Raw genomic sequence first — 23,558 nt, 5'->3', positions numbered from 1 at the left:
GCAACAGTCATTTAGTAGCTGAGGCTGATGGCACAAATGTGAAAAATGGAGAAAACCAAACCAAAATATTGATCTAATTTTCCCTTCTAGGACGTTTCAGTTGCTGCCATATCTGGCTGTATTCTGTAATGGAAAATGTGTATTCTGAAATAGAAACTGTGATCTAACTATAAGCCCTTTGACACAATGCCTCAAGGAAATGAGCCAGCAAGTTTATGGAAACAATAATAATGTTTTAAATGATTTCTTGCCAAACTTGGATGGCTTCCATTTTGTTCCTCCCAACCACTTGCACCTGGCCACCTTGAGCCATCAGTGTCTTGTGTCAAAGACTTCGGATGCAGTCGGGACTGGGTCCGTTTGGACCTTATTCTTCTTTTCCTTACACAGATCTGTCTCTTCCACCAAGGCTTTTATAAATGGAGAGTAGAAGGCCTGCCTGTTGGGGATTCTCAAAATATTATTTCATTAATATAATTAATTAGATCTGTCTAAATATTCTGCACTGTGGAGACAAATGTGTTCTCGCACACAGCAAAGCATTCTTTTCCATATATTTGCTGATGGCGACAAGCTTCAATATTATTTTTAAGTTTAAGTAAATTACTAAATGTACTGTGGGGAAATGTTTCACTTTAGTGGGTATGTTATTATGTTTTCTAAATGAACATCCACAAAAGAAAATAACTAACCTTATTGAATACATATATATTCAGATAATACACTTTCAGTAAAACGAATTATTTTATCCAGAAAAAACAATGCTTTTGTATGATCCTTTTGGGATTTGATCCTCCATTTTAAAGCATTGGAATGTTCAACAAAAGCCTATAAACTGTGGGATTGAATAGAATCCTCATTGCCAGCTGGGTCAGGTAGCCTGTCTTTGTTTCATCCAAGTAGTAATGAATACATTCTGTCTGACTACAGCAATAAATAAGAACCCCACATTCCACTGTGTTTTCATTAGATTCTTCACATAAGGCCGTATGTGTGAACTGTTATGGGACTTCTCACAATAACCTTTCCTCCAAAACAGATGCATTGAAAGGGAGAGAGCGTTTCCATTTTAACCCTAGCCTTTCCTCTACAACTCTGACACTCGTCTCTCTTGTATGTGTGCACAGGCCCTACCTGAAAGAAAACATGATCAAGAGCAAGCCGCCTCCTGCCTCTGTGGTGAAAACGGCTCCTGTAAGTACAAGGGTAGAGACCCTCTGTCAGACCCGTTTACATGGCACTAGTATTTGGAGGATTAAGCACAAACGGATGCACACTGCCAGGGGTAAAAAAACAACTAATATTATATTGAAACTACTGGAAGATGCACACCCGAAGTCCATTTAACTTCTGAATGTTCACATTGGCAGATTAAACATAGGATAAATGAAGATGAAATGTTGTTAATCTTGAACCTATAATAAACAAATGACTGCAATAAATAACTGAATTACATAAGTTCAAATACCATTTACACAAACTCAAATGTATAAATCCAATATAACACAAATATTCATAACTCAAATAACTCAAACATTTAAACATCAACATTTGTACTGTTTGCTTCAGTATGTGTTCTGCAGTGACATGGCTCTCATGGCCAGGTGCCCCTCTCAAAACTCGTATCGTTAACCGTCCCCCATGGCAAATTGTAATTTCAGATGTGCTCCCCACACATGCCCCGTCACTGTAAAGCATTAGTTATGTGGCTGATGTCAGGATGCACTTCATTAAGCCTGGGGTACTGGGCGTGTCAGGTCCAAAGGCTCGAAGAAATCAAATCTGACGCAAAATCCCAAACCTCAGCTCGTCAGAGACCAGAACTGCTGGATTTACAGGCATAACTGGAGCTGCCAAGAGATGTCAATGTGACGGCTGTATTAAAAACATCAATATTATAATGAAAGTTCAAAGAATCTGTTTTGATTCATAGTTTTTAAGTACATCAAGTACAAACTAAATAAAGCAGGTTATATAGCAAGTCCTAAAATGCAAATAGGCTACATGTAGCCAAAACTTGAATGCTGAAACGGCTGACAAGTAAATGTCAGCAAGAACTAAAGAGGTAAAAACTGAAATGTTGATTTGCATAAGAATTCAGACTTGTCAAACACTTTTGGCAGCAAGTTTTTTTGGGCAAGTCTCTGCTAGGTTTAGATACTGTTTCTGAACCAAGAGTATTGTATGAAATTGTAGTGTAAATACTCTATGCATGGTATATGACATGAGCCCGACTGGTCCTGCATTGCTTTAGAAATATAACTGGATTGATAACATTTATATAATGTATATAATACTTGCAAAATAGTCTCCCTTATTGTGGAAGCTCACTGTTGACACTGGACATGCATTCATAGTGCTCAGCTCTCTCACTGCTTGAACTACCTCCCTTCACTGTACCTTCCTTTTAAACTTCTGTGGTAATCTCAGGGATAGCTATTTGCATTTTACGGGCATGCCTGATTGAAGGGTGCAGATGTAGTATGTGCAGTTAATTTCAACTCTGCGTGTATTTGTGATCCTGGTGTGATCAGCCATCATAACATCCTTGCTCCAGTTGTGTATTGGAAGAGTGCTGCACATTTAGTCATTAGCAATATCTGCTCCCAAATTAAACTATGATATTTCAAGTCTTGGCAAAATGCCTGACAATCATATTTTCGAACTCCCAAAATATATTAAATACAGGCCTACTGCATGGATGTAATTTGAATATGAGAGAGAAGACTGTGTAGCATTTGAAGATGGTGTTCCTTTTTGTAGATGCTCCTGGACACTGGTTTGTGGAAACATAACTTCTTATACACTTCGGGACCCTCACTCTGTCATTTTTGCAGACATCTCAAAAGTGACCTGTATAGGTACAGGTATTCTCCGCTGTGCTTGATCCACTATGCACAGGTTCGTTATAGCACAAATTGATTTAAATTAATTTAAAAAAATCATTACAATATCATGACAACACTAAAAGCCTTGCTTTGCATAGATGAATGGCATTGCTCTTTAAAAAATGTGAAGGCATATGTAACGTAATTTAAAAACATGATTCAAATTTTGAGTCAGAAATCAAACAAAGTGCCTGTTCCTTCCCTACAGTCAGTCTGACTGCACCTCCCCTTGAATAAAGTGTTGAAAATGACAGATCTGTTTTGGTTCACTTTTTGTTAACTGATTCGCTGCTGTACAACTCTGTGCCCCAGTCGGCCCAAGCAAGATGGCTGCCAACGTTCCAGTCTGACCTGCAAAAAGGAGCTGCTTTCTTCCTGTCCTGTCATCTACCTGTCACATTATTGCACACTGTCACTAATCTGGTCCCATACACATGATATACACCGATCAGCCATAACATTATGACCACCTGCATAATATTGTGTAGGTCTCACTTTTGCTGCCAAAACGGCCCTGACCCGTCGAGGCATGGACTCCACTAGACCTCTGAAGGTGTGCTGTGGTATCTGGCACCAAGACACTAGCAGCAGATCCTTAAAGTCCTGTAAGTTGCGAGGTGGGGCCTCCATGGATTGGACTTGTTTGTCCAGCACATCCCACAGATGCTCGATTGGATTGAGATCTGGGGAATTTGGAGGCCAAGTCAACACCTTGAACTCGTGATTCATCAGACCAGGCCACCTTCTTCCATTGCTCCGTGGTCCAGTTTTGGTAGGTACTGACCACTGCAGACCGACAACACCCCACAAGAGCTGCAGTTTTGGAGATGCTCTGACCCAGTCGTCTAGCCATCACAATTTGGCCCTTGTCAAAGTCGCTCAGATCCTTACGCTGCCCATTTTTCCTGCTTCTAACACATCAACTTTGAGGACAAAATGTTCACTTGCTGCCTAATATATCCCACCCACTGACAGGTGGCATGATAACGAGATTATCAGTGTTATTCACTTCACCTGTCAGTGGTCACAATGTTATGGCTGATCGGTGTATAATAAAGTAAGCAGTGCTGTGCACATTCCAACACAGGGATTATTCTGTATTCGATGTACACATGGGAAGCCCGTACCGTACAACCTCAGTTACACAGCAGTGACTTAAATCATAATGGTTTTTGAAATACAATTTATGCTTGAACTGCAACACTCAGGGTATGTGCAGTACATTTCCACTGCCCCCCACTCCATGCAAGGATTAATTGTAATTTTCATGACTTCTCTAGTCATTTAACTTCTACATTAGTATGCTGAAAACTGCCTTAATGCTGGCACCTTCTGAAAGAGGCTGATGTCCTGGTTTAATTTTCAAAGATGGTCCATTTTACCGTAGGCGCCAAAATGTTGTTTTTGCAGTAATTCAAACCGGGAAGGGGAGGTGTAAGATATCGGAATACACCACATGACCTTTTACACGGAACACTACATAGCCATCCCCACAAGTTTGGGGGTGATGAATTATTGCATCCTGACATCTTGATCATTCTAGTATGCTCCCCCAGTTTGCACATCCCAGTTGTGTGTGTAGTGAGGTCATCAGTCAAAAGGACATTTTTGTTTAGACCAAAATGGTGAGGTGACGCTTGTGAATAAATTGTAAATAAAGACACATCCACGGAAAAATATCATTTTCGTCTACAGACAGCTCACGTTAGTCATAATACTCTCTTTGATGGTTTTGTACTACTTGATCTGCATATGTTACACATTTTTAAAATAATCTTCTCAGACTTTTTATTGCTTGCTCTCCTTTATTGGCTAACCTAGCTGCTTGTTTTCTTGCTTATTTTGTTGTCTGTCTGTACTGTCCTGCTGTTTTGCATATTTTTACTGTGTTTTGACTGTTGCTTGAGTGTAGTGCGTGGGTATAATAAGCGCATTATAAATACAATGTATAATAATGTAGTTGAGGAGCTTGCGAGACGCACACCAGTTCAAGTAATGGGAAAGGCTGAGTACTTTGTGCGGTTTAAACAGATCCAATGTGCAACTTTTCGGATCCAGAGGCAGCGGCCTGCACCAGCTGAGCCTCTCTCTCCAGCGCTCTGCGTCACTGTCGTGATCGCCATGGAGGTCAGCTGTGCACACGTCTCCCGTGTCAATTCAATGTCAAGTGCTCCTGTACTTTCCACGGATGTAGCTGCTGCCTCCGCTATCTCTCAAGATTAGATTTAGTAGCTGCACCCCAGGTAGAGCCAATTAATCAATGATTCATTACATTTTAAGATTTTAGTAGATTTTAATAATAGACTTTATCGTTAAGTTGTTGCAGTCCGCTGTTGCAGCCCGCGGGACTTGTAGTTTTCGTTGCCTTCTCGGTTAAATGCGACAACCCACAACCGAACTACATTTCCCACATTTTCTACCGTAATAAAGATTAGTGTAAAATATCGTTATTAATCATGTCAATGTAATATTTCCTTATTGAGTTAAAATAAAAATATTCGCACTGTGTGCCCAAAATGTATTTCACACTCTCACAAAATTATATTTACTCGCAAATGTGAGTAAAACGCTCCCACTGTAGATATGAAATAATGTTATGGGTCAGCACTACTGCATACTCTTTTTGACCCTGATCATGAGGCATTGAAATCAGAGGGGCTGTCGCGTTATCCTGATTATAGGCAAAACTTGCAGCTCACTCTGGGATCGTTAGTTTATTTTATGCATAGTAATGTGGGTTTGATTGGGGAAGGAAAAAAAAAAAAGTTATGAGTTATGCGTGTCTGTTTGAGAAAAGTCTCCCAAGCAGTATAGAACACTCAGGAGCCCAGACTAGGAAATGGGTTAATTTGGTGTCAGGCCCTTTGCCCTAATGATTACTGCAGTGCTTGTAAAAAGTGGCTGAAGATGGGAAGTCACTTTCTGATCTCTCATTCTAGTTCAGAGTAGTCTCCCTCTACCCCTGTGTTACATTCCCTGCTTCTTGGCAGGGTGTGCTGAAAGGGGCTGCTCCTTCATACATTTCCGTTCCATTTATTCAAGGGCTTGAAGGAAGTAATAAGTCACTTAGCTTAAGGCAGATTGTTTTTAATTAATTTTGGAACGGCAAACAAGTTTCCATTAAGTGCTGGGGGGGATATTTACTTTGTTCTTATCTTGCGCTTATGTTTGTTCCAGGTCTTGAAGCAGAAAGAAAACAAGCCCAAACGATCCGAGACAAACATCCAGTCCACCCCAGCACTGCTACGACCATCCCACCCAGCCGCGCCAGCCAGAGCTGCCCCTTCCAGGCCTGCCAGCAACTTCGCTCAGACTGCACACAAAAGGGCCACCGTGGGATCGCAGCCTGCTCAGGCCAGACCTGTCCCCGCTAATCCAGTGCAGCGGCCTATTCTGAGCAAAACGGCAGCTCAGAGATCTTGGTGCCCACCTACTACTAATGCTGCCCGTCCTAAGTCCGCTATAATGCAAATGGCTCAGCCCAAAATGACTCCAGCAAGGTCTGCAGTACTGGGGAACCCAGCCAGGACGGCAGAGAACAAGGTTCAGGCAAACAGCGCCCAGGCTAAACCACTTGTGTGTCCAGGCCCTGCTAAGGCTGCTCCCAAGAGACCACTCCAGACACGGCCTACCCTCATGGGTCCTGGGGTTCAGTCCTCCAGAGTAGGGACCCAGACCCAAGCCCCTGCAGATCCTCTGGGCCTCCCTGCTGCCCCCCGGGCAAGGAGCATGAGGGGGACTGGGTTGAATGAGGTCCAAAGGCAGCATTGTGCTCTGAAGAGAGCTCTGGGACTGGCTTCGGCTGTGCTGGGGGTAGAGGCCCAGCATGTTGGAGCTGCGACTCGGGTCAGCCACAGTGTGGGGGGAGCAGGGAATCACAGCTGCCCTGCTGGAGAAAGAGCAAGCACTGGAGCGGGGCAGGGCAAACGTGGTAATACTGCTGGGTTAAAAGAGCAGCAGAGGGGTCAGGGGAGCAGCACCAGTGCCTCCAAGAGACCGAGCCGCAACTCCTGTTTCCAAGCTGAGCCAGGGCAGCCAGGGGTGGCAGCAGGGAGGCCGACACGAGAGCGCAAGAGCACGGGGCCGCCCTGGCAGTGCAGAGCAGCCAGCTTGGCCGGTACGGCAGCAGAGGCCAGGCCCAAACCCCACCCTACCACTATGGCCCTGGCCCACACCAGACCCGGGAGTCAGGGCCCAGCTGTGAGGACCATGTCCACGGAGCCTGCAAGGATTAACGGTGGCAGGACTGGCACTCACAGTAGCAGCGGAGAGCAGGGTACAGTGCGTCCCGAGAAGACATTCAGTAATGCGCAGGAGGAAAGGATGTAAGGATGATGTTTTTTTGGATTAACCTCCTGCTTGCTTTTCTGAAATCCTGAGATTCCATTCGATTTCTCTCCCTTCCCCATTAATTTACCCTTCTTGCTCCAGAGCCCAGAGAGCATCAGGTTTCGTGTGGCAGTTTTTCAAGGGAGTGTGCGGTAGCTCTCAGTGCAGTACGGCACACAGGCAGGGCTGCAGCCCATCTGGGTTTGGAGTTCAGGGCCCTAGAGTATTGTACTTGTAGGGTAGCTAGCTAGTGAGGTTTGGTTCTGTAAAATTCTTTAGTGCTAAGTATTGCTTCTCTTTGCTTCATGCCCACAAACACACATACATGAGTACACCTCTCCCCTTCTTTATTGTATTAATATTTATGTTAAGGGGTGCTAGTCAGACCTTTTCTCAAATCCATTAATATTTCCAGCAAGAGAGCTGCCAAAAAGCATACGGACACACACTAACACAGAAATGATGATGAAATTACTTATTGTAAAACCACATTACAAACAGATTCATACAAATGTGCAACACCAAGTTTACTTGGAATCGCACCATCTGTTGTATTTCTGACACACTATGCAGTAACTACTTGGCCAGGCTGGTGACAACCCCGGAAGACGTAGTAAGAGATGTATCTGTTTACATTCCATTGTTCTAATTTTCCCATAGACCTTCATTTTATTAACTTTAATTTGTGAATGAAATCTTAGTGATGTTGCTGCCCTTGTGACTGAGTATTTGAATATTAGAAAGGATTTTACTATTCGATTACTGGAGAGTAGTTCAATTTTGGGAGATAAAAAAAAGTCTAGGTATATTTAAAAAATGAAAAACCTTTGTCTAAATCAAATATAAAAAATAGCTTCCTGGGTTACATTTTCCTAAGGGTTGTGATATTACAAATCATTAAAAATCAAAGCACTCACTCACACGGCACTGCTCCCCCCCACGGTACAGCTAGCACATCAAAACTGCCGCGGTTTAGATCACATAGCAAGAGGCCAGTCTTGACACACAACTCGTGGGCACCCTTGCTGAGTACACTGCCTCACTGGGCTCCTGCAGGATGAATCTTTTACATTCCAGGTTTGTGTCGGTTCCTGCCAAACCAACTGAAAATAAAGGCCTCTGCTGGTTCCCTTACCTTTTTATTTGTGTTCAAACTCGTGTCCATTTTCCGTCTCTCCTCTGCCCAGGCGGAAGCTGCAGGAGTGGCGCGAGTCGAGGGGCATCTCGTACAAGCGCCCGCCCATGCCCACCCCCAGGAAGTCGGCAAAGAAGAAGAAGCCGCCAGCCCCACGCCAGTCCTTCTGGAGTGCCATCGAGGAGGAGGACCAGGTCAACAGCCTGGTGACAAGTGTGGAGGCCACGCTGGCCGACTGCCTGAAGCTGCTGGAGGAGGTCAGTGTGGCAGCCGGGGCCCTGGCAGCCCATCTTATCGCTAGTCTTAGTTCATATTAACGGTCTGTGGCTTGGAGTGCCCTGCTGTGTGTACTAATGGATTATAATATAATATACTAAATATACTAATATAATAAATTGTTGTATGAATTGCCATAGTAAAGTGCAGTAAAGGAATGCAAAATTATAGTACAGCAAGGAGGGGTACAAGAAGGCCCTCTGCTAAGAAATCTATATTGAATAGTATTGTGGTATGACACAATCTATACAGCCACAGCAAAGCAGAGCACATGCATAAGGCAAGCTGCCAGATTATTGTGTGCTGAATTTTCATTACATTGCACATCGCTAATGATTGTGAATGTAGTTTGTCGAGAAGAGGAGAGACTGTGTGAAAGTGAAGGCGTCTTGTGCTGCTGTTAATGGTGACTCTGTGTGTGAAGGGCTTTCCCTCCCAGGAGGTGTCCACTCTGCTGTCTCGGGTGCCCATGGCCCAGAGGTTTGCCCGGTACTGGATCTGCCGGGTGCGACTGATGGAGCGAGCCGGAGACTACGAGGTGCTCCCGCTGTTCGAGGAGGCTGTGCGGGTGGTGCTGGAGGTGAGGCCAGGCGGATATTGGAGGGGAGGGGTTGAGAGCAGTCTGTGACGGTGTTGGCCGGGGTCGGGGTGGGTGGCAAGGTAATGTCAGTCATTCTCATTGTTATATGTCATTGTTAATTTAGTAATCATTTTTTTTTTTTTTTTTTTTAGCCGTAGTCTTAGTCAGGTAGACTAAATGTCATATTTTAGTCATGCACTTTTCGTTTTAATCACATTTTCATCATATTGACCTAAAACTTGCATATGTTTAATCCAGTTTTAGTCTTTAAATAAATTATTAACTTACCCTTTTTAACATTAAAATGAAAAATCCTAATCTGTTAGCATTTAAATCCCTACAATAATTGTGGGGCAACTTATTACTTGCAAAACAATTTAAACAACGAACAATTAATAAAAAAGATAAGGAATCTTAACTATTACTCTAAGATAGGGCTGGGTGATATTGCCAAAAATGTTATCACAATTAAAAAAACTTCATATCAGTCGATATCGATAATTATCACGATAAATGTCAAATCATTATTTCTTTCAAGTTTAAAGGACGATTTTTGCTCCTGAGTGAAAGTTGAAGAAACCTGATGGTTAATTGTGGTTTTAAACTATTCTTTATGGCAGTGGATCATTTCACAAATCTGAGGTAGAACATTCAAAACAATTATAATGATTCAATCTTTTTTCAACATAAAAATATGCATGAGTAAAATTAAGTAAAATCCCTTTTCAGTCCTTTTTCTCCTCCACAACAAATGATCTGCCACACGGCCGGTTTCACAGACAGCTGTGGGGCGCTGAGCCGGTGTGGAGGCGCTGTGCTGCAGTGCTGCTCCTCTCAACGGCTACTGTCACTCCTCCGTGCTGCTGCTGCGTCACAGGGGAACTGGACTGCTGTACCTAATTATCGACATTATCTTTATATCGTTTTCGAGATAGGTAATTACCACGATAATTATTGTTATCGATTTATCGCCCAGCCCTACTCTAAGAATATATAACAATTGCTGACTAACATCCATTCAGAACAATTATTTTACCTCCAAAAGCCTTCACATGTTTGTCTAAGAAATAAACAAAACTCTTACAAATGGAATTTGATTTTCACTCTTCAGATGTTGCTTCAAATTCGTTGTATTTTTTCCATATTGTAGCCACATTCGGTTTCTTCTACTGCAGTTAATCTTACAAGACGTTTTCTTTGTTTTCTCATTGTATTTGACTGCAGATTTCTTCCAATAACTGAATTAATGTTTACATGCCATCTAGGAACTAACCAGTTGTATCGACTTTGCTGAAATTGGCTGCTATTTGTCAGATAGGCAGGCAGTAAAAGTGCAGTGAGTTCTGAGTTTTAGTCAAACTGCTGCTTGTCTTATTTTCCCAAAATAAAAATGCAAAAACATTTAGTCGTTGTCGTTATCATCTTGGATTATTTATAGTCAGCTTTTCATTTTCATTAACTAAAATGAAAGTTATTTGACGAATATTTTTGTCATCAATTTCTTCAACAAAGTTAACACTGGTCGTGGTGGAGGGCTAATGAATTTGAGCAGATATCCTTAAAAATAAACTATGATTTTGTAGCTCCTTTTTAATCTTTATTTTATTAACCTCTATAGAGCAAATGAAAATGTGGGCTACCAAACATAGCTTTGATGACTTCACAAAACAATCTGTATTTTCTCTGAATTGTTTTCATTTCACTATCTAGCCATATGTCCTCAAATGTACTGATGCATTTTCAGTAGCTCATATCTTAAAAGTGTAGGTTAATAATGATATCATGAAAACAGTTCAAACCACACAACTATATGAACTAATCCACATTATTATAATTTAAACTATATGCATTTAACTGGAACACATTTCCATTAAAAACAATGCAATACAATGGAGTATGCAATTATCCCATATGGAATTATAAGGAGTGGACTGTAATTACTTTTCTTTCCTGGATTGGTCACTGAGTATCTGAGACATGTACTGCGGCCAGGGCTGAGCTCCAGGGAACTGCACTGGAATTACCGTAAGCTAGTGGTCCCTTGCTGTAAACTGTGATGAAAACGGTGATTAGAAGCGTCTATTGTATGGTTGGACAGGATCCCAGACACTGATGATAGTGAGGTGCATAGCGATGTGATTTATTATTTTGCACTTATGTTGTAAGTCGCCCTGGATAAGGACGTCTGCCAATAAATAAATAAAATAATAATAATGATAATTGTGTAATAGCTGCAAGCATGTGATTCTCAGTAAGCCAGGTCTTCCCAAAACCCTATGCTGTTCCTGGGTTTTTTTCTGTCACTGAATACCCCCAGTAGTCTTCTCTCCCTGCTGATATGTGTGGGTGGTGAATTGTTGTCTTGCTTCTCCCACCCCCAAATGTTTAGGGAACTCAATACTAGGTACATGTCCTGGAAGTAATGTTGTGCATTTGCTGAACCAATTATAATGCATCACTTATCATGCATACACATTATCTCTGAAAAAAGGTAATGATCACAATCACCACTCTAAATGCTTTTCATCCCAAGCTACTAGACATTAAAGCCCATAAAACAAGCTTTATGGTGCCTCAGGGCTTCCAGAGCCCTCTTACAGACTCCACAAAACAGTCTTATGAGCAAATGGCAGGCTGCCATTGGTATATTCAACTGTTACCTTGCAGTAACAGCCTGTAACTACAGAACTGAAGCCTATTTATGTGTATTATGTAGCAAAAACTGGGATGTTATCCTCGTTTTACAATATTCAGTAGAGATCATATGCAATATATTAGGGCTGCAACTAACGATTATTTTGATAATCGATTAATCAGTTGATTATTTTTCGATTAATCTGATAAAAAGCTAAACAGTTTTTCAATTCGATTGTTTTGTTTATTATAACTAAATAAAACCCTAAATCAGGGTATTTGTGTAAAAGTGTATTTTAAAAAGTGCAAATGCCATATGTTGAGTTTTACTAATATAATCTTAAATTTTTAAACCTTAAATGTAACCATCGTTTGTCCATGATTTTATGCAGCAAAACTTTAAATATCCAAAATATAAATAATCAAAAACAAAGCCATAAATTGTTTTAAAAATTTAATCCTCACATTATAAAAAAAAAATCAATTTTTTAAACAACAGTAAAACGTCTTTAAATATCCAAAATATAAATAACGAAAACAAAATATTAAGTTGTACTCATATAAACTTCACATTATGAAATTAGGACACAAATTGTAATTAGATATTAAGCAGCAGAATTTGTTGAAATATCGAAATTAAAAATAATTAACAAACCACAAATGTTACTGTTTGATACAGAGGTAGAAGAGGAAAACTGTCACTGTTCAGTGTTGTTCATGTGAACATGTTTCTTATTCACTCTTCCAAAACTTTGAATTGGAATGTAAAAATGTCAGCATGTCCACATGCTCAGGGCTGAGGCTGGCTCTCTTTTTGCAAGCTATGTTACCTGCAGCAGAGAACAGATGCTCAGATAGTGTTGAGGTGCTTGGGCAACACAAGTAGGATTTAGCGAATTTTGCCAAGGTGGGATATTTATCTTTATTATCTCTCCACCAATCCAATGAACATCCAATTAATAATAATTAAAGGATATACACTCACCTAAAGGATTATTAGGAACACCTGTTCAATTTCTCATTAATGTAATTATCTAACCAACCAATCACATGGCAGTTGCTTCAATGCATTTAGGGGTGTGGTCCTGGTCAAGACAATCTCCTGAACTCCAAACTGAATGTCTGAATGGGAAAGAAAGGTGATTTAAGCAATTTTGAGCGTGGCATGGTTGTTGGTGCCAGACGGGCCGGTCTGAGTATTTCACAATCTGCTCAGTTACTGGGATTTTCACGCACAACCATTTCTAGGGTTTACAAAGAATGGTGTGAAAAGGGAAAAACATCCAGTATGCGGCAGTCCTGTGGGCGAAAATGCCTTGTTGATGCTAGAGGTCAGAGGAGAATGGGCCGACTGATTCAAGCTGATAGAAGAGCAACTTTGACTGAAATAACCACTCGTTACAACCGAGGTATGCAGCAAAGCATTTGTGAAGCCACAACACGTACAACCTTGAGGCGGATGGGCTACAACAGCAGAAGACCCCACCGGGTACCACTCATCTCCACTACAAATAGGAAAAAGAGGCTACAATTTGCACAAGCTCACCAAAATTGGACAGTTGAAGACTGGAAAAATGTTGCCTGGTCTGATGAGTCTCGATTTCTGTTGAGACATTCAGATGGTAGAGTCAGAATTTGGCGTAAACAGAATGAGAACATGGATCCATCATGCCTTGTTACCACTGTGCAGGCTGGTGGTGGTGGTGTAATGGTGTGGGGGATGTTTTCTTGGCACACTTTTGGCCCCTTAGTGCCAATTGGGCATCGTTTAAATGCCACGGCCTACCTGAGCATTGTTTCTGACCATGTCCATCCCTTTATGACCACCATGTACCCATCCTCTGATGGCTACTTCCAGCAGGATAATGCACCATGTCACAAAGGTCGAATCATTTCAAATTGGTTTTTTGAACATGACAATGAGTTCACTGTACTAAACTGGCCCCCACAGTCACCAGATCTCAACCCAATAGAGCATCATTGGGATGTGGTGGAACGGGAGCTTCGTGCCCTGGATGTGCATCCCACAAATCTCCATCAACTGCAAGATGCTATCCTATCAATATGGGCCAACATTTCTAAAGAATGCTTTCAGCACCTTGTTGAATCAATGCCACGTAGAATTAAGGCAGTTCTGAAGGCGAAAGGGGGTCAAACACAGTATTAGTATGGTGTTCCTAATAATCCTTTAGGTGAGTGTAAAGATACATTAAATATAGGAAGACTGAAAACAAGCATGTGAACGTAGTAGAGCCGCAGTAGATTGTGTTTGAAAAACAGATAAAAGTTAATTGTAGTAGACAAATGCTATAAAAATGGAACAAAACGGAGAAATGCAGCAAGCTAACAGGCTTTGATAAAAAGAAAAGGAAAAATTAAGCATTTGTGCACAAGTGCATAAGCATTCACTGAAAACCACTGCAGTACTTATATACAGTGAGGGGAAAAAAGTATTTGATCCCCTGCTGATTTTGTACGTTTGCCCACTGACAAAGAAATGATCAGTCTATAATTTTAATGGTAGGTGTATTTTAACAGTGAGAGACAGAATAACAACAAAAAAAATCCAGAGAAACGCATTTAAAAAAAGTTATAAATTGATTTGCATGATAATGAGGGAAATAAGTATTTGATCCCCGATCAATCAGCAAGATTTCTGGCTCCCAGGTGTCTTTTATACAGGTAACGAGCTGAGATTAGGAGCACTCTCTTAAAGGGAGTGCTCCTAATCTCAGCTTGTTACCTGTATAAAAGACACCTGTCCACAGAAGCAATCAATCAGATTCCAAACTCTCCACCATGGCCAAGAATGAAGAGTTGTCCAAGGATGTCAGAGACAAGATTGTAGACCTACACAAGGCTGGAATGGGCTACAAGACCATCGCCAAGCAGCTTGGTGAGAAGGAGACAACAGTTGGTGCGATTATTCGCAAATGGAAGAAACACAAAATAACTGTCAGTCTCCCTCGGTCTGGGGCTCCATGCAAGATCTCACCTCGTGGAGTTTCAATGATCATGAGAACGGTGAGGAATCAGCCCAGAACTACACGGGAGGATCTTGTTAATGATCTCAAGGCAGCTGGGACCATAGTTACCAAGAAAACAATTGGTAACACACTACGCCGTGAAGGACTGAAATCCTGCAGCGACCGCAAGGTCCCCCTGCTCAAGAAAGCACATGTACAGGCCCGTCTGAAGTTTCCCAATGAACATCTGAATGATTCAGAGGAGAACTGGGTGAAAGTGTTGTGGTCAGATGAGACCAAAATCGAGCTCTTTGGCATCAACTCAACCATGTTTGGAGGAGGAGGAATGACCCCAAGAACACCATCCCCACCGTCAAACATGGAGGTGGAAACATTATGCTTTGGGGGTGTTTTTCTACTAAGGGGACAGGACAACTGCACCGCATCAAAGGGACGATGGACGGGGTCATGTACTGTCAAATCTTGGGTGAGAACCTCCTTCCCTCAGCCAGGGCATTAAAAATGGGTCAAACATACAGCCAAGGCAACAAAGGAGTGGCTCAAGTAGAAGCACATTAAGGTCCTGGAGTGGCCTAGCCAGTCTCCAGACCTTAATCCCATAGAAAATCTGTGGAGGGAGCTGAAGGTTCGAGTTGCCAAACGTCAGCCTCAAAACCTTAATGACTTGGAGAGGATCTGCAAAGAGGAGTGGGACAAAATCCCTCCTGAGATGTGTGCAAACCTGGTGGCCAACTACAAGAAACGTCTGACCTCTGTGATTGCCAACAAGGGTTTTGCCACCAAGTACTAAGTCGAAGGGGTCAAATACTTATTTCACTCATTAACATGCAAATCAATTTATAACTTTTTTTTTTAATGCATTTTTCTGGATTTTTTTGTTGTTATTCTGTCTCTCACTGTTAAAAGACACCTACCATTAAAAATATTGTCTGATTATTTCTTTGTCAGTGGGCAAACGTACAAAATCAGCAGGGGATCAAATACTTTGTTCCCCCACTTTGTGTGTATATATATATAATTTATGCTGCTGTTATTAACTGCCTTTAGATGTAGTGCTTCACTTTGTTCACACCATTTTAATTTAACCTGTTTTTGTGGTAGCACTATTTTAATCTATCACTATGTTGCGCAACCTGATAGCTGATTGCACAACCTGATGCTCGAGACAAAATAGATGTAGTGTGACTCTCCCGAAGTTAGTAAACGAAGTTTGTAATAGGTCTATCGCATAAGAACATTTAGTTATATGTATTGTCAGTCTTTTTTTTACTTTGGTATATCTTTGAAAACGATGTTTCCTTTAAATCATTCAATATTAATTTAGCTCACTTATTCAATGGTTGTAATTTTATATTTCTACAGTATCCTTAAAATCCTTACTCTTTCCCTACTTCACTCATCTTAAATCCAAGGTCTAATTTTAACTTTTACTTCAGGTATTTTATGCTAGGCACCAATAACCAAACATTTTCTGAAAGTAAGACTATAATATGTCACTATTCTGTTTTCATTCTCCTGCCTGGATTTTACATCAGGCTGTCTGTCTCGTATTTCCTGTTTTCTCAGGCTATCAGGGCTGCACCAGTCTCTGCTCGGTGCTGCTCATGTGGATTCCAGCCTTTCATTTCCTTTAATTTGACTTTACAGAATTTGTCCATAATATGATTTTTAACAATCAAATCCTTGTCCTTCTGAGTCTTAGAGGACACCATGACTATTTATTTATTATTATTATTATTATTATTATTATTATTATTATTATTAATCTATTTATTTAATGTTTATTGAGTATTACTTGTATTACATCACTCTTACAGTAGAACATATTCTTTCTTACTTATTTCTGATGCCTTAGGAACTCTGTTTACAATTACATGTTTAAATCTTCATGAATCTGTTTTTAAAACATCAATAACTATTTTTTAAATATAATTCTGAAATTATTGGTTACTTCCTATCTTAGTCTTATTCTGGGCTATGCACAACATTAAAAATACAATACATAAGAAACATAGACATTTACCTTACATAACCTTCAGACTATACATATAGATAAACACACAAAGCACATACACATTGATATCCAAAGATAATTCAGATATCAAATTTGTGGTGTGTTTTATTGACCCTGCAGTGTCTCAAACAGTCCTTATCATTTATTTATTTATTATTTTATTTATTTATAAAGCTTATTATTTAGCATAACATGTAAAATCTCTCTCAATTATTTCACTACTTCTGTGTTTTCTTGATTCTGTTACTCTGTTACCTGGGAGTCCAGTCAGGATCCCACTTTGCCTTTTCTATTTTAACTTCTCTTGTAGTGTAAGGTACACTTATAAATTTCAGTTCAAAGAAGTGAATTTATAGTATCACCTTATCAAGAATCCTAGAATCTTGAAGAACTAAATTTCTGCAATAATTGGACGCAGACACCAATGCCAAAGATATACATTCTCAAATTTATTACAAACAAAGATAAAATGTAGCACTACACTAGTTATACAAAAAGGGAAAACACTAATTAAAATTCACTCAAGATCAACAAATCAAAGACAAATCACTTCCATGACCAAATCAAAGACCATGGAATGGCATATGATGACACAAAACGTTACACAAAATTACAAACACATTGACTACAATACCGGTTAGTAAGACGAAGGTGAGTCTCTCATTATTATTGTTAGTCGTACATTAAATAACTAATGCAGGTTAGTATTTAAGTCAAATAACTTCTCGTTATATATATCAGTCTCATTTACGTTTGGGTGCCGAGAAAGATTCTATCATTTCTTGTTACCGTAATTCTCCATAATTGATTACTGTTCAATGATTAAGGATAGACAGGGCCACCTATAATCTAGTGTCTATTAACGTGTGTCAATTTCAGACTAAACAGTTAAACAGGAATGAGAAGATATTTCTCGGCGTTGACAGATTTTATTTCTAAAATTGTCAAACAAAACCGTTTAATGCAACACTCATTTATATTTAATTATATTATATTTATCTGAACTTCGTCGCAGAGAAACCTCTCTGTCTTCGGGCTCAAATAACAGCACACAACACGACGTCCGTGTGGTTTGGAACAAAGGCAGTCCGGTTCGGCTTTGTCCAATAACTTCCACTCAGTCGATGCACCTGGAAGTTGGGGTTTCGCGAATGTAGTCTTTTCCAAACAGATTTTCCACTGGTTTGAAGGCTCCAAGGTTGTGCACAAAATCTTCTTTGCAAGCAGGGTTTCCACCATAGTTACTTGAAGACAAAGTCTTTGAGGAAAGCAGGGCCCTGTTCGTTTCCAAGGGTCAAGTTACTTAAGACTCAATAGCTATTTAAATGACTGAACACTTTCGTATTGCAGTCGACTTAGTCAATTGTCCAGCTGTAAAACTCCACTGATCAGATGAGTACAGGCGGGCATGCACAGTTTCTAAAGTTCTTTAAAGAATTCTTCGTACGGTTCAATCTCCTTCTCCCAGTTTAACTCTTCTGTTGCTGGCAAAGACTTAGTTAGTTTCTGGTTCTGGCAACAGAGCTACAGGTTTAGCTGTGGCATCGAGTTACTAGAGAGAGAGAGAGAGAGAGAGAGAGACCGTGCGCTGCCTTTTAATGCCTGTCAGATCAATAGATGATTGGTTCTTGAGTTTGTGAGATAGGATATCGGTTTCAGCCCCCAGTGTCCAATTGGAGGGGGGCTCGATTTATGACTGATGTCAATCCATGCCATCTTTTGGAAATGCCGGTTGGCCCGGGTTCGTAGCTCTGTTTCGGGATTTCGGCTCTCGTCCACTTCAAAGCCTTTTTATTACCTCTAGGCCCTATTCCTCAGACATTTCACCCCAGGGATTCCAAGCCATTTGTCCCATTCTCGGTGCCGTCCTCCCAAGACTGCCACTTTGATATAGAACAGTTCACGTGCTGAAGAGCTAAGGAAATCTGATAACTTTGGGGGAAAGGTCTTCTTTAGATCAGAGCCAAAATGCTCTATCAAAATACACCCCCCCCTTAACGCTACACTCTCATAGCTATTCACATACAGACATGTCCTCGGACACCATTATGCCAATCCTATCTTTTGCAAGTGATGGGGCTAATCTTTGGTCTTACAGTACCTCAGGTTCAGTTTGGCTATTGACCGCCACCAACACTGGCCTTCGCATACAAGGATTTTCTTGCGTAACATAGGGCTCAGTATGCCTTGCCATGCCGTTCAGTTCCCTTGGCATCAATCCACGAAGATCTGCCTCAACCTGGAGTTCTCCTCGCTGAGCTTCTCCGCTGCGCAGTCACTAACACACAATACACATAACAACTGTACAGTCATACATTTACCCTTTATCTTCTGTGTTTGTACTTCACTGGTTCAATTTTAAATTACACTCGAGCCTCGAAAAGTCCTGAGACCAAATCTAAATATAGAGGGTGGCAGAATAAAAATACTCACCCATTTTGGTCCCGGGAGTGGAGGCAAGTTCAGATCCTCATTCGTGACACCAAGTGTTGAACCCAGGTAAAGAATTGATGTCTTCAAGCACAGAGGATAATGTATGTATTTAACATGCCCAGCCTGGAAGGCCCTGACATGGAAGCTCTCCACCTGTGCAGAGTCTCTCTGAACAGCAAAAGTTTTATACAATGCATGACATGTGGTGCTGTGGGCAGGGTCACTCACATGTTTCCAAGAAGTCTTGCCTCCAGGTCAGGTTCCTGGCCCTTGTAATGTTCGTGGTTGTCTTCCTGGGGGAAGGTGTGGGATGCGGAAACCAGATGGCTTCCTTGCATATACTGGGAGAGGTCCGGTCCCATGGTCATCACTAGCAACTGTTAATCAATAACCATGATGTGACCTCATCAGCCTTAAGATAAGCCACAGAACACCTTGAAGCAAATGCGCCCAATTAAAAGTTTACAATACAAAAAAAATGCTTAATTAAGTTTTATCGGTCTCGGAAGCAGTACAATGTTCAAAACATCCCTCATTTGACTCTCACTTATTGAACACTTTTCACCATTTTTTCCATCTCCTTGCAATACGAAAAATCATATTCAGTCACCTTACCATGAGCTCCATATGTTATGGGATCATGTGTGGTCACAGCCTCGCAGGCTAGATGGTTTTCCGAGTTTACGAAATACCCCAAAAATGGGCCCCTTTCTATTAAGACTTCAGTTGACTCGACCTCTGTGAACTCCAGCTATATACACAAGTTTAACCGCGTAGCAATGTGAAATGACCAAACTGTAGGCTGTCAGGAGACACAGGCTCTCACACGGAGAACTGTTTTTCAGTGCACACACTTTGATCTCATGTACAGTTAGGTCCATAAATATCTGGGCAGTGGTACAATTGTCATCATTTTGACAGCTTTTTTAAAATGCTTTATTGCTACATTCTTGTTTTTCAGTATAAAAGCAAAAGTGTCAATGTGTGTTACTGTCCAAATATTTTTGGACCTAACTGTATATATTTATGCGTATACTGTTTGATCGCCATTTTCTTTTCATTTGTCTTTCAGCCCGTGGAAGAGCTCCGGACAATAGTGTTTGAAATCCTGAAGAAAAAACCTCAGGCCAAAGGTAATTTGTATGAAGCTGTAGTGTTACCTGGCGAGACTGTAGATAGTGAGGCTGTGATTTGATTGTATTTACTGTATTCATCAGATTGACTTTCGGACCTGTTTGCAGAAGTCAAATGACAGGATTGTAAAATGATTAAGCTTTCTCCTTTATTGAAATAACGATAAGAACTAAAACATTATTTCCATTGATTTTATTTGTATAGATGATGCTAGTGAATTATAATGTTTTACTTGGATGATATACTGTACCACTATCAGGATCTGGGAATAACACAATTTCATGAACCATACCGCCTCGATTTATTGTTGAAAGAGCAACGGCAACAGCGAGAACAAGATGTGTTCATTAAAACACTGTACTAGTTTTCTGTAATTTAACTCTGAGTCATTATTAAATCTGCTACTGTACCTGCAGCACAAGAGCATGGTTTTCAGTTATAGCACCATAGCAGTTGCACAACAGAAGTACTAAAGAAATAGTGTTTAGGTTGAGTTTTCCTGAAAATTATGTAGTTGGAATGCAAAGGAAAGTATAAAAATCCACCAAAACAAAATCAAAGAAAATATAGAAATACCCTTATGTTACAATCCCCATGCAGCCAGATTTAACGAACAAAAATGTGGGCATGCTTGTGTTTCTTTCAACAAACAACATAACTGATCCACTGTTTGTTCCCTGACTATCCCCAACTGAGAAATGGCTATGTTGGAGAACAACAACTAAAGTCTTTCGGGGGGATGAACACATCGTGCTCCGAGTTTGCCAATGTAGATTACGTGTGCTGAAACAAGTAATATGATAGGAATTTGTTTTTCTTCATTCAATTCCCCAGCAGTGCCGGAGACAGATGAGGAAGAAGTGAGGGGCCGGGATGAAGGCAGCAGCCCGGGGCTGGCAGGAGCCGACCCCGTGACCCCAAGGGTCGTGTGCGCCAAGATCCGCGGAGAAAAGGAGGGCTCGTCTGTGGTGAAGTACAAGATCACAGCTACACCAGGGTGAGCCCTGTGCCTCCGCGGCCATTCTATCGGCCACCACTAACACCAGGCTCCCTGTTAGAAAAGCAAGCGGATCCCGTCACTGCCTCACACACCAGACGCTACATCAAGCTCTCCACATCAGTATGAAATGCCTGCTCACTGTATCCTTTCATGATGCCCAGAAATGACTACAAAAAGTGCCAAGAATAGCACTGCTGAATAAAACTTCTGGAAAATAGTATTTGCTTAACTCATTAATAACTGACGTGTTCACAGTATCTAGAAATTGGTGATTTAGGGTAACCTATAACAAAGTGGACTGGGGCTCTCCAGGACCAGGGTTGGAGACCACTGGCCTAGAATAACAGAAACATTCAAGCTTTAAACTATAATCCATTAACAGAGAAATGCACATCTTCAGCCATACAACCTTCCCAAAAAGAATGCTAAAATCTGAAACCTACTGATATAGCGTAGAAGCCTTAAAAGTTGAATGCAAGTTCTAGTTATCAGCAGCAGTCATTTCAGGTAAATCATAGCCACTGTCAATGATGGCTGTGTGTGAGTGTGACTCTCGTCTGTGTGTGTCTGCAGAGGGAGGGCGAGCCAGCAGGAGGTGATGCGATTGGATGGCCAGGAGCTGCGGTTCTTCACGCCGGTGCGCCGGTCCCTGCGCATAGAGAGAGCAGCCGCCCGCTACCCTGCGGCTCTGCAGGAGCACGGCGCCTGCGTGGCCTCCTTCCAGGACATGCTGGCGGAGGAGGAAGAGGAAGGGGTGGGGCAGAGTGCCGGGCCCACCGAGACACCGCTGTACATCTACCGCGAGAACGAGGCCCTTGGGGACCAGGTCCACATTGAGCTCCTGCAGTCCTGAGCAGGGGGAGGGGTGGGGAAGCCCCACCAGGAGGGTGCCCCGGGTCGACCCGTGGGAGCACAGCACAGTGTCCGAGGAATCGGCCTCTGTGGACGGGTGCTGTGCTGCGAGACCAGAGTGGAAAACGTCCACCTTGTGGTCCAAGCGTGAACGATTTTACAAAATTCTGTTTCTTGTTCATTGGGACAAGTGAATCGTGAGTAAACTATTCAAGGACTTTGACCTGTGCTAAAGCAAGCACACTTATTCTTTACTTTATTTTTGTTTAGTTATGCTTTTGAAAGCTCCAATTTTTAAACCCCTTCAAGTCGTCTCCTTGCTCTCTGTGCCTTGTGGTTTACAGAGCAACATGTAGGGTTATAGTCCATTATTCATCCCAGAGTGAGCTGCCTGAAGTACACCAGCCATGGCTTCCACAGGCTTTGAAAAAAATAAATATTGATGCTGTGCACCTTCATTCAGAGAGAGAGCCCCCCAGGCCTTGACTGATCCGCCTTCCAAGGGCATGATCAGAGAAGAAACTGTCCCCTTTTCGGTAAATTATCTGTGTGTGTATAATGTATGTATAATCGTGCGCCGCTGCCTCCTCCAACAGGACAGTGCTTTTCTCTGTGACCAATCACAAATGCCCCAGCAATGTTAGTGTGGGCTTTGTACAAGTTATTGTGAAGGAAAGTTAATATGAATGGTGTACAGAAGCAGTTTTTATGGGATTACACTTAGGAGTACGAAAGAATAGAATGTATTTAAAAAAAAAAAAAAGTGTACATGAACTTATATCCATAACAATGGAGAGAAAAAAATAATAAACTGCTTTTTTAACACTAACAATTGATGGAAGGGTTTTCATTTTCTGTGGATCTGCCATCATAATGGGCTTTGTGTGGGCCCGGTTCAGGGACACCCCCTTACTCAAGCAAGCCTCCAGTCTGTAGATCTGTAAATGCTTGGTTGGTTTTTGTTATTTTATTTTAATAAACTCTAACACTTCTTTCAGTTTAATTTAAAGGTTGCATATATTGGCAATCTTTGAAGTGCCTCGCTGGGGTTTTGCAGTAAGAGCATGGTGCTTATGATTTATGCAGCCCAAGAATTGTGGAAATGTTCCCGTGTGTCACTGTAGACCAGGGGTCAGCAACCCAAATGAGTAAAGGAGCCATTTTGTTCAGTTTGGGTCAACAATACCATACCTAAGGAGTCACAAGTTGAATGACAAAACATATAATCCCACTCCAGGATTTTTATCGGATCCAGTCTCCGCCCCTACATTGCATTTCATTTTGGCACTCTTCATG

At 41.4% G+C, this 23,558-nt stretch overlaps 1 protein-coding gene across 2 annotated transcripts in view; it reads left to right on the top strand.

Annotated features, from left to right (window-relative positions):
• Positions 1–23,040, top strand: part of ckap2l (cytoskeleton associated protein 2-like) — a 29,387-nt gene extending 6,347 nt beyond the window's left edge. Inside the window, exons 3-9 of one of the 2 annotated variants that reach the window (XM_066714307.1) lie at positions 1,128–1,194; positions 6,066–7,213; positions 8,405–8,609; positions 9,053–9,208; positions 20,349–20,409; positions 21,248–21,407; positions 21,984–23,040. In XM_066714307.1, coding sequence (XP_066570404.1) covers positions 1,128–1,194; positions 6,066–7,213; positions 8,405–8,609; positions 9,053–9,208; positions 20,349–20,409; positions 21,248–21,407; positions 21,984–22,263 — 2,077 coding nt within the window. In that variant the 3' untranslated portion in view covers positions 22,264–23,040. Of the gene's footprint in view, positions 1–1,127; positions 1,195–6,065; positions 7,214–8,404; positions 8,610–9,052; positions 9,209–20,348; positions 20,410–21,244; positions 21,408–21,983 lie in introns of both variants that reach the window. The other variant, XM_066714306.1, reaches the window with a different exon arrangement.
• Positions 23,041–23,558: the final 518 nt, after the last annotated feature.

This window comes from Amia ocellicauda, chromosome 9 (assembly GCF_036373705.1).
Source record: "Amia ocellicauda isolate fAmiCal2 chromosome 9, fAmiCal2.hap1, whole genome shotgun sequence".
Lineage (NCBI taxonomy): Eukaryota > Metazoa > Chordata > Actinopteri > Amiiformes > Amiidae > Amia > Amia ocellicauda.
Note: the sequence above shows the minus strand (reverse complement) of the source record. Positions and strands in the feature narration are given on the sequence as shown.